General features: G+C 39.7%; 1 protein-coding gene across 1 annotated transcript; it reads right to left on the bottom strand.

Moving 5' to 3' along the window:
- Window positions 1-5,770: 5,770 nt before the first annotated feature.
- Window positions 5,771-14,715, bottom strand: LOC111883760 (uncharacterized). The gene is made up of 4 exons (XM_052765706.1): window positions 14,597-14,715; window positions 6,360-6,521; window positions 6,082-6,214; window positions 5,771-5,986 (listed from the first exon to the last, which is right to left on the bottom strand). The coding sequence occupies exons 1-4, from the start codon at window positions 14,713-14,715 to the stop codon at window positions 5,909-5,911; spliced, it is 492 nt and encodes a 163-aa protein (XP_052621666.1). The 3' UTR covers window positions 5,771-5,908.
- Between the last annotated feature and the right edge of the window lie 701 nt (window positions 14,716-15,416).

Raw genomic sequence — 15,416 nt, 5'->3', positions numbered from 1 at the left:
GTCCCGAACGCTGTCTTCTGGATGTCCTCATCTCGCACCCTCACCTGATGATACCCAGACCTCAAATCGAACAAATCGTCGATCCTCGACAACGGGTAAAGGTTCTTGACCGTCAGCTTGTTCAACTCCCGGTAATCAATGCACATCCGGTGTGAACCATTCTTTTTTTTTGACAAAAAGGATAGGCGCTCCCCATGGCGAACTGCTCGGCCGAATAAACCCTTTCCCCAGCAGCTCCTGAAGCTGCGAGGATAACTCCTGCATCTCTGGAGTCGCAAGGCGATAAGGCGCCTTGGCAATAGGCGCAACCCACGGAACCAAATCGATACTGAACTCTACCTGCCTCTCGGGAGGCACACCCGGCAACTCCTCCGGAAATACATTCGGAAATTCACGCACTATCGGAACCTCATCAACTGACCTTGGTCTGTCTGATTCAACCCTCGTATCCATCACATACGCTACAAATCCCCTACAGTAGGGATGAGATTTAGAACCGGAAAACCGGACCGGAACCGGAACCGAACCGGAACCGGACCCGTTAGAACCGGAATATATAGAACTGGGTCCGGTTCTGGGTTTAAAAATTGGCTTTATCCGGGTTCCAGGTAATCCGGGTTTGGGTCCATTGGGTCCGGGTAAACCGGGTCTGAAATCCGGAACCGGTTTTTGGAACCGGAACCACTTTTAGGACCGGAACCACTTTTTGTGAAACATTTACAAGATGCATATCTTATTCGTTTCAACTCCAATTGACATACGGTTTTTTCCAACATGTAGTTTAGAGTTTGTACATGATTCTAGACTATAAATTTGTCATTTTTAGTTTTATATTCATTGACTTACAGTCCTCAAAAGTTGAGATACCAAAGCTAAGAGTTTTTAGTTTTTTAGTTTTTTTGTATTCGGTGAAAGTTTTAAAACATGCATATCTAATTCGTTTGAAGTCGGATTGACATGTGGTTTTTTTTCAACTTCTAGTTTACAGTTTGTAGATGAGTTTAGACTATAATTTTGTCATTTTTGGTTTAACATTCAATGATTTATAGTCCTCCGAAATCGGGATATCAAAACTGAAAATTTTCAACTTTTCAGCTATTTGTTTTTATACTTTGTATTATGTGAAAATTTTAACACAAGTATATCTCATTCGTTTAAATTCGGATTGACATGCGGGTTTTTCCAGAGTGTATTTTAGAGTTTGTACATGATTTTAGACTCTAATTTTGTTAATTGTGGTTTCCTATTCAATAAGTTACAGCCCCCCAAAGTCGGGATATCAATATGAATATTTTCAAAGTTCAACCCACTAAGTAGTAAGTAATTACCAAAAAAATCCGGTTTTTTCGGGTTTTCCGGGTCTAAACCCACTTTATCCGGTTCCAACCTACCCACTTTGATGTTTCCGGGTTTTCCGGTTCTAGACCCACTTTACCCGGAACCATACCCGGAACCGAACCGGAACCGGTTCCTATATACCGGTCCGGTTTCCGGTTCTATAAAATCCCGTTAACCAGTTCCGGGTTTTCCGGGTCCGGGTCCATCCGGTCCGGGTTTGGACCCACTTTCATCCCTACCCTACAGCCCTGCTGTAGACTCTGTCTCGCTCTAGCGGCCGAACAAAATGCTGACCCAGAACGTGTACTCTCGTCGTACACTGTAAGAACACCCCCACTAGGGTCTCATATGGTCACCAGCTGACGCTCACAGTCAATAACCGCTCCAAATCTGCTCAACCAGTCCATGCCCATGATGAAACAGACATCTCCCATCGCGATAGGGACTAAGTCAATCGGAAACTCCACTCTGAAAATCTCGAGTGCACAACCTCGAATCACGTCTGTGGCATACACCGCTCTGTCGTCAGCTATGGAAACTCTCAGAGGTCGACTCAACGCCTCTCGACTAATACTGATGTGTTGGCTAAAAGCCAAAGATACAAAAGATCGACTCGCACCCGAGTCAAATAACACTAAGGTAGGTACATAACTCACAAGAAAAGTACCTAAGCATATCATAATATAAGCACAATATTTCAACATAAAAAAAATAGATAGATGGAAGAATACATACCAGCCATGACATCGGGTGCTGCGCGAACCTCCTCCGCAGTCAGCTGGAAGGCTCTCCCTCGTGCCTTCGGTGCCTCGGCCTTTACGGGCTGACTGTCTAAAGCTCTCACTGCAGCAGGGGCAGATCCTTGAGATGCTCCCTGAGCTATCCCTCGCAACTGTGGACACTCTGCCTTCCGGTGTCCGGTCTGGTTGCAGTGAAAACATACTACAAACCCCTTGGGGCAATCCTTGACCATATGCCCCTCCTTTTCACATTTGTAGCAAGACCCTGCTCTGCACACCCCATCGTGGCTCTTGCCGCACTTGCCACAAGTGCGGCCCTTCTGGTTCCCAGATCTCGAATCAGCGGGTTTGGCCCGCTTAGCTGCCGGCTGGGACTGAGCCGGCCGCCGATCCCTCCCCTAAGACTCAGCCTCCTTCCTAGCTTGGGTCTCTAAGTTTATCTCCCTCTTTCTGGAATTTTCCTGAAGCTCGGCAAATGTCCGGTACGTCGAGTTTGCCACGAACTCTCGTATATCCCTCCTCAAAATGCTCAAATATCGGCTCATACGTGCCTGCTCGGAGGACACGTGCTCTGGGCAGAACATTGTCCGCTCATGGAACATCCTCGTAATCACTGTAACAGACTCAGTACCCTACTTGAGGCTCAGGAACTCCTGGGCCAAACGCTCCCTCCACCTGGGGAACGTAATCATCTCGAAACATAGCAGTGAACTTCTCCCAAGTCACTACAGCAAGCTCAGCAGGCGAATAATGTCGTTTGGACTAACCAATGCTCCAATAGCATTCATGGATTTAATGAATAGGGTTTGTAATCCGTTCCTTGATAAATCCGTGATAGTGTTCATAGACGACATTCTGATTTATTCGAAAAGCCAAGAGGAGCATGGCAGACACTTGCGAGAAGTGTTAGAAGTCTTGAAGAGGGAGACGCTGTATGCAAAGTTCTCCAAATATGATTTTTGGATTCGAGAAGTCCAATTCTTGGGTCACGTGGTCAACCAGGAAGGGATAATGGTTGATCCAGCAAAGATTGAAGCTGTAATGAAGTGGGAACAACCGAAAAGTCCCACAGAGATCTGAAGCTTTTTAGGATTAGCTGGATATTACCGAAGGTTTATCCAAGGCTTTTCTTCGATCGCTAGTCCATTAATAGTTCTGACCCACAAAGGAGCTACTTATGCTTGGAGTGATAAGCATAAAGAAGCATTCGAGAAGCTAAAGAAGAAGCTATGCGAGGCACCGATTTTATCTCTACCCGATGGAGTTGAAGACTTCACTGTTTATAGCGATGCGTCTGGAGTTAGATTGGGTTGTGTTTTGACCCAAAGAGATAAGGTGATCGCGTATGCATCTCGACAACTAAAGGAGCATGAAAAGAATTATCCGACTCATGATTTGGAGTTGGCAGCGGTAGTTTTCGCTCTGAAAATATGGAGGCATTACGTCTATGGCACGCAGTGCAAGCTTTTCACTGATCATAAGAGTCTCCAATATCTCTTTAGTCAGAAAGAATTGAATATGAGGCAACGACGTTGGCTAGATTTACTCAAGGACTACGACTGTGAGATACTTTACCACCCCGGTAAAGCTAATGTTGTTGCTGATGCTCTTAGTCGGAAAGTCAATCTTGAAAGAAAAAGGCCAAGAGCGTTGAGAATAGAAGTTGTCTCGACAATTGTGGAGAGTATAAAGAAAGCTCAAGAAGAAGCTTCCGAGAAGAATAGCCAAAAGGAGGAACGTTTGGGCAAAACGTTGGTGTTCGGTATAAACAGTCATGGACTGAACACTACTAGAAAAACAACCTTTTACGACGCTCATTGCGCGTCGTAAAAGGCTCAGACGACGCACAAATGCACGTCAAGGAAGGCCCTGTCATAAAGAGAGACGACGCGCATTTACGACGCTCATTTACGACGCGCATTTACGACACGCAATGCGTATCAAGGAAGGCCCTGTCATAAAGGAAGACGACACGCATTCGCGTGTCTTAACCTTACGACGCGCGTGTTAATGACACGCATTGCGTATCATTAAAACCCCTGTCAAGAAAGGCCATGTCATAAATGAAGATGACACACATTTTTGCGTATCGTAAATTTAAATGTTTAAAAAAATATATTTATATATTTATTAATTTTTAAATTAAATTTGCATTTACTGTCTCATAATAGAAATAAAATACCATATAAAAAAATACAATCCATTGCATAAAATTTAATGTCATACAATTCTATTTCTAACAATATATAAATTTGCATTCATCTAATCTACTATGTGTTTCATACTAACAATTGAAATGAAGAATGCAACACTTGCATTTGCAGCATCTTATCTCTTTCAGCTTGAGCTTTCTTTTCCTCTTCTAACTCCAGAGCTATTTGCTTTCATGAACCCTGTAAACACAACACAAAATCACTTGTCATTTTCATTCTACTTTTAAATTAATTCTTATTGGGACATTCTACTTTTAAACCTACCAAATGAGAACAACTAACTGAATGAGAATAATGAAACCTTTAAAAGAAGTGTGCATCACCTTTAAAACAAGTGTAACAATGGAAGTGCATGTACTAGCAATACTATCATGCCCACCTTGCAACAAGTTATCAACTTATTAAATGAGGACTTCTTAAATGTTAAAAGTTGTAAGAAAATGGTAATTGTTGGAATTTTCTACATAAAATGGTTTATGCTCAATATACTTCCAAGTCCAAAGTTGTCAGGTCATAGCAGCTTATTGCACCAAATAGGAACGTACCAAATTTTATCAACATGGGAAATGTATTTAGAAAACATACGTTAATAAGAGAAGCAAAATTTGTGTTCATTTTTATAAATAAATTCTCATTTGAAAAGAATTAATTGAAAGCCATACCAATTTTTCCAGAACTTCTGTCAGTCATCAAGTTGAATTAGTTCCTCGCATATTACATTTTTTAAAGTTAGCTTCTCTACTTTTTTCATCACAAAATGCCACTGGTGGTAAGATATTTACTGCATTTTTATGACAATAAGGTGTGTATAGCATAACTCCACCCCAAAATTGCTTGACAAAATAGCTTTCTTTTCATCTACCACAATCTGATCAAGAAAAAAACAGAGTACTATGAGAGAGAGAGAGAGGGTAGTGGAAAGACAATGAGGAAAAATAATTAGGACACTCTTCATATGTTCATCAATATTATCAATAACTTGCTTCATTAATTGTAAATCTAATAAGACAAATTTGAAAGTAAACTTCATAATGATTCAACATTATACAAATATTAGAACTTTAGGAATTAGATTACCTAAGGGATGAAAAATACACTTTACTCTGTTTCAGTTAAGTTTTAAACATCAAAACTAGTATATATATGTACTTTAAACATAGAGAAAACCATTCAAACTTTGGTTTTTAATAAAAAAGCATATCAGATTATAAATAGTTTTTCTAAACGAGTTAAAAAAATACAAGATTATGAACTTTTTACCTGTCATTAACATCCTTCCCTTTTAGCTTTTCCATCACCACTAGATCAAGACCATCCATAGCTTCATTAGGTGCTCCCCTTTGGAAGCTGAAACACCTTTTGGATTGTTTTTTGCCATTGATGGAAAGGAAGGGATAAAAAGAAGTTACTTTTGTAATATGAAAAAGGAAATTAAACAAATCCAAAATGGTTGAGATTTCAAATGTTAAATTTGCCAGCATATGCTTCTCAAAGGCATCATTATACGTTCCTGACTATGAAATTCATTCCCATGCCAAAATGAAAACAAAGACTCATGCACATATAGGTGCTACTTCTTCAGTAGAATGTGTTGCAGAAGGATCCTTATGTCAACTGTCAAGCCATAGTAGCAACTTGAGAGATTAAGTGAACAACTGTTGTTGTAAGGAACCCCAACAATGCACCAGTTGCAACCTGAAAAAGAATTTGTTAAATAAAAATATTAAAAATAAAAAAATGTGTTTTTCATATTAGAAATACAAATGAAAATGCAAGAAAAGAAAAGAGACCTGAGGAGGGTTGTGCCCAAGAAGTTCACGAAGTGGTCTGTTATCAGGTAAGGGATGTTCAATAGGAAGAGCATATACTATTTGATTCAATAGTACATGTTTGTTACAAACACCATTTGCATCATACATTACGTGTTTGTTACAAACATCATAAACTGTTAGTTTGATTTACAAGATGCAGCACAATGAATTCACAAACAACAACAATAAAGAAAAAGAGAGAGAGAGTGTGTGTGTGTGTGAGAGAGAGAGAGAGGGAGGGAGAGAGAAATCATACAATAAAAGCTAGTATGATAGCAATTGCAAATTTAGTGCCACTAATACCATCCTGAAAACCAACACCAACAGTAGTACCAAGAGCAGTCACAGTTGCTGAATATGATGATGGCATGCCACCAGATCCCACAAGCTGCTCAATATCCCATTCTTTTTCTTTATACCTGCATGTCTAACATGAAATAAATAGACTACTTTTTAGTTATTTTTTATTTCAACAACCCTAAAAGTGTATAAAAAGTTAATATGAAAGAAAATAATACAAATATTATAACTTTTTAAAGATGTTGAATTGTTGATTGATATAAAATAAACCTACCTCAAAGAAAATATTACAAATATTATAACTTTTTAGAGATATGTGACCATAGAGTCTGCTCAAATGGCTTCCAAGTTCTGTCAACTACTTCAAAATATTCTCTGTGAAATTTCACATGCAGAAAATGTTAAACTTCATAATCTATGTAATCAAAATTGAAACTTGTCAATAACCACAAGTGATTTCTTCAATCTCGCATACTAAAAACAAATCAAAAGAAATCCATAAGCTTTTGCAACAAAATTGAACCAAAAGATTGTTACAGAGATGCAGACTATAGAGGTGACCCAGTAAACTGGAGAAGATGTGAGGCTGCACAAGCTTTCGAGGTGAATGAATTTCAAGTTCGAAAGAATCTGATCATGTGTAAAACTGAAATTAAAAAGAAATTAATATCGATATCATTCAGAATTCAATTCAAGCGTAAGTCTTTTATTTTGATGTAAAACCGAAATTAAAAAGAAATTAATATCGATACCTCTCGCCCCTCCCATAGATGTTTAATGTTTCCTTCGGCCATTTCCAGCCCAACAAGCTTACACATATATGCTATTGGCAGAAAAAAGAATAGGTACTCATTCCAACAAAGCCATCGCAACTCATCAGGGAGATATGTCTCAAGATGCGATGTCTAAGAGTATTTAATTTTCAGAAACATCAGGGAGATATGTAGGTTGGATGTCGGAGGGATCTATGATTGATGATTTCTCTAGAAACATTCTCATCAATTTACAGCCAAAATAGAATAAAAATTCTTTTAATTAGCGTATATTAGTTTCAGATAAGAAAACTAGCATCTTGGAATAAGATAACATTAAAATTGTGTAAAATTAAGACTACAGATATGGGGGAAATCGTATATACCTTGTGTCCTCTTTCTTTATATTTCATAGCAACAAGCTCTTTGGTAACTTTGTTCCTCGTCAACCTCGCAACTCTGAAGTTCCCAGATTCCTTTCTTCTATAGCAAAAGCGAAAACCCTAGTCTTTTAGCTGGCAATTAGGGTGAATTCACAGCGAGGAAGATAACGGAGGGTGTTATTAATATGGGTTTTGTTGTAAAGAGAGGAATTTGGTGAAAAAGACGTGAGATTGCGGAGGAATTAAGAAAAGTATGGAGAGAGAAAGAAAGAACATGCAACCCAGCAACGAAAAAAGGTAATGTGCTTCTGTGTGTGAGAAAGACGATCAAGATACGTCACGCCAAATTGGCCGCGGCCTAGCTCTTTACCGATTGTGTAGGTTGCACGAACATCTTCCAATGGTTACCTGAGGACACGACGGACAGTAGCCGACAGTGGTTGGCGAGGAGTGGTGATGATATTAGGGTTTTTTGGGTATTGATTGAGAGAGAAGAACGATGGAAATAAGGTAGAGGATAAAATAGCGGGTTTCAAACTTTAGGGATTTTCATTTCCCCCCAAAAAGAAATGTGCGTTTCATAAAATATAAAGCGACAACTCTACACGACACTCATTTTAACATAGGTGCCCTCCGTGTTTTTAATTTTTTTATTGGACATTAATTTTAGGGCACGCAAAAATGCGTGCCCTCTATCGTTCATTTTATTTAAAAACGGACGTTATTTTTAGGTCGCCCAAAAATGCTTATCGTAAATCACTGCGTGTCATTGTTTGCGCGTCATTAAAGGTCAGTTTTCTAGTAGTGGAAGGTGTTCCAAGATCGGATTTGGATACCTAAGTCTGGAGGAATACGAGATCTTCTGATGGAAGAAGCTCACAAGACCATGTACTCAATTCATCTTGGTAGCACTCAAATGTATAGGGACCTGAAACCCTACTACTGGTGGCCAACGATGAAGCTTGATGTCGCAAAGTATGTGGCCGAGTGTGTGACTTGTGCGAGAGTCAAGACACAACATCAGAAACCATATGGGAGTTTAGAACCTTTATCTGTGCCTATGGGTAAATGGGAAGACATTGTTATGGATTTTGTCACTAAACTACTCAGAACAAAAAGTGGCCACGACATGATTTGGGTGGTCGTGGATCGATTCACTAAGAGTTCGCATTTCATAGCAGCCAAGGAGAAATGGTCTATGGATAAGCTTGCGAATTCTTATGTGAAGGAAATTGTGAGGCTTCACGGTGTTCCGTTAACGATTGTATCGGATCGTGATAGTCGTTTCACCTCGAGGTTTTGGAAAAGTCTACAAGAGGAAATGGGTACCAAGTTATGTTTAAGTACAGCTTACCATCCGCAGACTGATGGTCAAAGTGAAAGAACAATACAAACACTTGAAGATATGCTGAGAGCATGTACCCTGGAATTCCTGGGCAACTGGGATGAACACTTACCTTTAGTAGAATTTTCCTACAATAATAGTTTCCACTCGAGCATAAAGATGGAACCTAATCAAGCTTTGTATGGACAGAAGTGTCGTACGCCATCTTGTTGGCTTGAGGCTGGAGAAAAGCAGTTTATGGGTCCCGAGATGGTCCATCAAACTGCTGAAAAGTTGAAAATAATTAGAGAAAGAATGTTAGCAGCTCAGGATCGTCAAAAGAGCTATGCTGACAAGAAGCGAAGACCGATGACTTTTGAAGTTGGAGATTCGGTTTTGCTTCAAGTCTCGCCGTGGAAGGGACTTATAAGATTTGGTAAAAGGGGAAAGTTGAGTCCAAGGTTTATTGGACCGTTTAAAGTTCTTCAGAGGGTTGGGAACCAAGCTTACAAGATCGAATTACCCAAAGAATTGAATGAAATTCACAACACTTTTCATGTGTGTTATTTGAGGAAGTTCACGGGAGAAGTTCCCGATATAATTCCAATTTCTGAATTGAGAATTGATGAAAACAAGAGGTTAATTGAAGAACCAGAGGCAATTGTTGACCGAAAGACTAAAAAGCTTCGACGCAAGATGGTCGAATTAGTGCTTGTTCGTTGGAAACATTCGAATGGGCCAAATCTCACCTGGGAAACGGAGAGTGACATGTTGAGTCGCTATCCGCATTTATTTGTTGATGTGTGATTCCGAGGACGGAATCATCCTAAGGGGGGGAGAATTGTAACGCACGCGTTTCTAGGCTAGGCATTTTCATTGATGTAATAGTCTAGGTTAACCCTTGTAACTCTTTTTGAAGTATTAATGATGAAATATTTGAGTATTATGTGAATTATGTGTATTTGTGTGCTTAATTGCTTAATTATGTGATTTGATTAATTAAGAATAAAATAAGAGTCAAAATTTAAGTGTAAAATAAACTCATTATCTTTGCATAAGGTTGTAGTGGCCGAAACGAGGTTTCCGAATATATATAGAACACCCAAATCTGACTTCGTATGAGGAAGTTATGATTTTATGAAGTTTCGACTTAGCGGTATGCAGCCCGAATACTCGAATATGAGATCGAGTGATTCTTAACCGAAACAATCTAAACGAGAATCGAATATCTCGTTGTTAGTAGCGAAACGATGAAAAGATAGGCGAGAACGGACATCGGATAAAGAAGTTATGAAATTATAACGAATTTTTCCTGTCCCGGCCTACTAAAATAATATAATAAAAAATAAATTCAAAATTAGCCGACGGAGTCTAAACGAAAATTGTAGAGCGTAGTCTCACCTACACGTGGATATAAAGAACGTCGAAAACGAAGTTCGTATGAAGAAGATATGAATTTCCAAAGTTTATTAAATAATTAATATTTAAATTTAATTAATAAATACGGTATTATCCGAAGGGGAGTCATCGGACTTATCCGAAGTACGCCCAGCGTACTGGTGTACGCCCAGCATACAGCGAAGCATGACACGCCTCGCACTCGAGTTCTTCGGATGACGCATGCAGTGACGAATTCAGACGTGTACGCCCCGCGTAAGGCTGTACGCCCAGTGTACTGCGAGGCCTCAGCCTCCTATAAATGGGATGCGAGGGTTCCGGGCATTCTTGCTCATTTCCTCTCTTTTTCGTGCCGAAGCTCTGCGTGTAAACCCCCGAATCCATCCCGACACCCCGAATCTTATATCCAAGTTAAGAAGGAAGTTTTACGCTCCCGAGATCCCGAGAGGTGCGATTCCCGAGCCGAAGCTCTGTCCGCGAGGAGTTCGATTTTTGTGAAGATCTTCCAGATCTACGGAGAAACACTACTTCTGCAAGTCGTAGTGCTATCTGATCATCTTTTGATCAAGTGAGAGTGTGGTTACTTTCTTCTAACGCATAATTATGAAGTATTTTATATAAAATACATGTTATGTGTATATTTTGTTGTTATATGTGTGAATGTATATTCACTCTCTTCTATCTCATAGATCTGATTTATTCTCTATGAAATACGTGTTATGTGTGTGTGCCTCATCTGTTATGTGGAATATGTATTGATTAAAGCATGCTATACAGGTTTTAAACTATGTATAAAAATGTATATTTTTATCTACTAATATGTTGGGTAGAACATGGGTAGATAGTTGGTGTGTAATAAACAGATGAGAGGCCTCAATGTGTTTTTGATTCAGTCATCTAGCGGAGTTTAGATGACGACCACAGACTTTTCTAGACAGTCTAGTGGAACGCTAGCAGGCTCATAACCTGTAGGTGTTAATGAACTTGGGTGTTCATTCGCTGTACTCCATCCCCCTCATGGTTGCCTTATTTGACTTATATTGATGAGGAACCCCCGAAGCATGTGTTGTCGCCCCGATGAAATATTCTTAGACTAGGTCCCTTATGTTAGTTGTCTTAGGGACGTAAAGTGAGAATAACGGGAATGGGTAATTGGGTTATTGTTGGTTGGTGGAATTAAATATAATTATTTATTATGGGTTGAAAACCCTATATGCTCACCAGGCTCCCAAGCCTAACCCACTCAGTTTTATTTGTATTACAGGAAGTGGCGCAAGAGCATAAGATGGATGAATCATCAGTTTGTTTTGTTTACAAGTCTGTATATGTATATATTTGTTGAACGACTTGTAATGTTATCGTTTATGCTTTATGGTATGTATCAGAACATGACATCCCGAGTTTTGATTATATAATGAAAATACATTTCTTCATGAAATGCTTTGGTAAATATTATTTTATCATACTTTGTTTTTGGGAACAAATTCCGCAACTCTTTCAAATCAAAAGGATTTACTCTGAAATTATTTTAAAAGCATAAATGAAAATCGGTCTTTTCTGGCCGAGATTTTGGGGATGTCACACTCTCAAATGCTCTGGGGATGAGCAGGTGAAGAAACACCCCTCGATGTCTGAAATCCACCTAATTGCTGCAATCGGGTCCTGGGTCCCATCAAACTCCGGTGACTTTGTGTTGCTGAACTCCCGGAACAGCAACGCATCACCACCCTGCGGTCTAGCCGCAGCTACAGCTGCAGTGGCCGCAGCAACAGCAGCATCAGAAAGAGCAGCATATCTCTCATCAAATGTCTCTATCAGGGTGGTCTTGATAGACCCGAACATCTCTGGAATCTCAGCGCGGATGGCAGCAGCCACCTCATCATGAATTATCTGGCGGAGCTCCTCATCGCTCACACCCCTCCACTAGTCCCTGGTTTGTGGCGCGTCCCCACCATGATGCCTCTCTGAAATACAACACAAGATATCAAAGACTCGCTCGGGTGTACACACACTCGATACCCCAATCCTACTTGGTATCTAGTACCCTAAGGATTCTTACTTGGGTTGCGCACTGACTCGGTGCCTTCGGTAGTACCGGCCCAATACTACCGTCCACACCGCATCAGCATTCATCCCAAGTCCTCCTCCCAGAGTCCCAAATCCCAAGTACTCTACTCTCTCTACTCATGTGCTACTCACTAGCAGATCTCTCATAAGCTCCTCGCTGCTATCTAAACATTCTCAAGCATTTCTAACAGCAAAACTCCTAGACTAAGGCATCACATATCAGACTACTCTAGTCCTAATAAGAATACCTAGTCTACTCTAGCATGCATAACATAACTCATCATATAGCATAGCATAACATATCTTATAACACTTATTGCAAGGGTATTTTGGGAAATCACCGTTCGGGCGCTGGCTGATCGTACACACGGCTCTGCTCTATTTGTCTTAAAACTTTTTTTACTCTTTAAAAATTTACTTTATTATCAAAAATTTTCCTCAAAACCTTAGTTTGAGTTCAGATACGCACGAAGATGCATCCGAATCCCTCAAACCAAGGCTCTGATACCAACTTGTAACACCGTAAAGATTTAAACAATTTTTCACTTTTTAAAAGCCATATAATATCAATCACATTCACTTTTCAAAACATTGTATCAACATTATCTCAATACAAACCCCCAAGATCAAAAACATATGAACTCCGGTGTGCGTGTGTACGAATCATGCCGACGCCTTCCCGCGATCATCGTTGGTACCTGAAACACAACACATAACACTGTAAGCATAATTGCTTAGTGAGTTCCCCAAAATACCACTCTAACACATATTAGCCACTCGAGGCTATAACTCTGTTGACCCTCTGGTCAATGTGCCTCAGTGGGACCTTCCAGTCAACTCTCTGTGGGCCCCCCTGGCCCTAACTCTATGGACCCACTGGTCCTACTCTATATACTCTGAATCATGCATATCACATATCACAATAAATCACAACACATAAATAACATGCAAATACACTAACACATAACTCTAAAATACACTGTCACATATCTCTGTACCACACTAGGTAAAGTATAGTGAGAAGACTCACCTCAGATGTCTCGGTAAATCTCCGACTCGGTAGAAATACGATATAGCCTCCGCCTAATCACATAAAGTAAATACTCTTATAAATATAACTCTCAGGACTAGACTCAACCCTCTCTTGGCACCCTCAGAAGGGTAAAAGACCATTTTACCACTCTCTTGGCTCAAAGGCCCCATTGTTGACCAAACCCTAAAAGTCAACAAAAGTCAACGGTCAAACTTTGACCCGACTCGTCAAGTGCACTTGGGCGACTCGGCGAGTCTACACGTGTCCACTATCTCTCTAGTCTCTCTTGGCACGTCGAGTCTCTCCCCTTGCTCGACGAGTTACACCTGGCATGAATCGCGGGGCCACCCCGACTCAACTCGTCGAGTCACAATATCAACTCGGCGAGTTCCGCCTTAAACTTCAGTCCTCTAACCCCCCTCTGACTCACTGAGTCATTCCCCCCAACTTGGCAAGTCTACTCACTGAGTGATTTACAGGAAACCCTAACTCTACTCGCCGAGTCTGCCCTTGGACTCGGTGAGTTCATGCCATGCACCAACTTAATTGACCTCCTGAGGTCAGATCTGTTCCTTTGATCCATAGATCTGACCTTCCCAAGCCTGCTAAACACGTAAAGCTCGAATCTTGACACTCATGGGACATCTAGGAGGTTTCACTTGGTGATTTAGCCCCAAAAATGACATCCTAAGCTCATTTCCTCCATTGCTCAACATAAAGCAAGCTGGAATAAGCTCTTTAGACCACTATGGGTCCAGATCTGAAGTCTCAATGTGAATAGGGGCCATATTCTCACAATTCCTTCCAATAAAGGACATAAAAACTCTACATCTATGGATTCCTTCAACAAAACAGATAAAGGGGCGATATGATACCTCAAAGATGAAGTCTTTTGCTCGAAATCCATAGATGCACAACCTCCTTGGTCTCCTCTAAGCTGGAGTCACCTCCTTCTTGCAAGAATCAACCACAAAGATCAAGAAATGGCTCCTTTCCTCTCACAAACGCTCCAGCTCCTTTATGGTTTCTCTCTGGGGTTTGGTAGCCGCAAATGACGGCCCTAAGGGACTTTAAATAGGTCCCAAACCCGGGAAATTAGGGTTTCATTAAACAGTGTGGACTCGCCGAGTCCAGTCATGAACCCGGATAAGAATCTGCGACTCTACTCGGTGAGTCTAAGCACCAACTCGCCGAGTCCCTCCACAACCTCCAAAAATAAATGAATAAAATAATATACCTGGGAATCCGAATGTTACAAATCAACGAAGATGACGAGTGAGAAAAAGAAAATATCATTACTCTTCCACTATCGCCACCATTAACACTGCCAACTACCAGTCTACCATACGTTGCCATCAACCATCGTCACCACAAAGCATCAATGTCAACACCAGCAACATCATTCCCTAAAAAAATCAGAAAAGGATTAAAAAAACAAAATTCGTAGTTTAATTCATTTTTTCAGACACTAATTCACAACTTAATTTAATATTCCAGACACTAATTCAAAACTTAATTCAATATTTCAGACACTAAATATTCACAGCTTAATAGAGTCAATTCACAACTTAACACAATCAATTCGTAGTTTAGTATGCAAAATTCACAGCCTAATATAATCAATTCACTATTTAATACACAAAAATTATACATTCATAACCAATTATCAATTTCAAACTTACATTTATATCTTTGAATGCATGGGTTAGTGCTTATTTCAAAGTTTATTTACATAAATATTCACAGTTTAATCTTTACATACGTTTTTCAAAATTATAAAATAAGATATGTGTATAATGCTACTTTCATCTTATATTTTAGAAGAAAAAAATCATATTAAATTCACAGCTTAATACAGTCAATTCACAGATTAATACAGTCAATTCACAGATTAATACAATTAATTCACATCTTAATACAATCAATTTGCAGTTTAATATACAAAATTCATAACTAAATGCAATAAGTTCAAAGTTTAATACAAAAAATTATACATTCTTGACCATATTCTCAACTTAAAACTTACATTTCAAGACTTTAATTCATAATTTAATAAA

The sequence above is a fragment of the Lactuca sativa genome, chromosome 7 (assembly GCF_002870075.4).
Source record: "Lactuca sativa cultivar Salinas chromosome 7, Lsat_Salinas_v11, whole genome shotgun sequence".
Taxonomy (NCBI): domain Eukaryota; kingdom Viridiplantae; phylum Streptophyta; class Magnoliopsida; order Asterales; family Asteraceae; genus Lactuca; species Lactuca sativa.
Note: the sequence above shows the minus strand (reverse complement) of the source record. Positions and strands in the feature narration are given on the sequence as shown.

Bases quoted from the DNA above. Each gene is read 5' to 3' on its own strand.
- LOC111883760 (XM_052765706.1), bottom strand. From the start codon at position 14,715: ATGGCAACGTATGGTAGACTGGTAGTTGGCAGTGTTAATGGTGGCGAT. The intron at 6,215-6,359 runs TGTATGATTTCT...TTGTAACAAACA, and splicing joins GCTATCATACTAGCTTTTAT to CGTAATGTATGATGCAAATG. The intron at 5,987-6,081 runs GTCTCTTTTCTT...ATTCTTTTTCAG, and splicing joins TTGGGCACAACCCTCCTCAG to GTTGCAACTGGTGCATTGTT.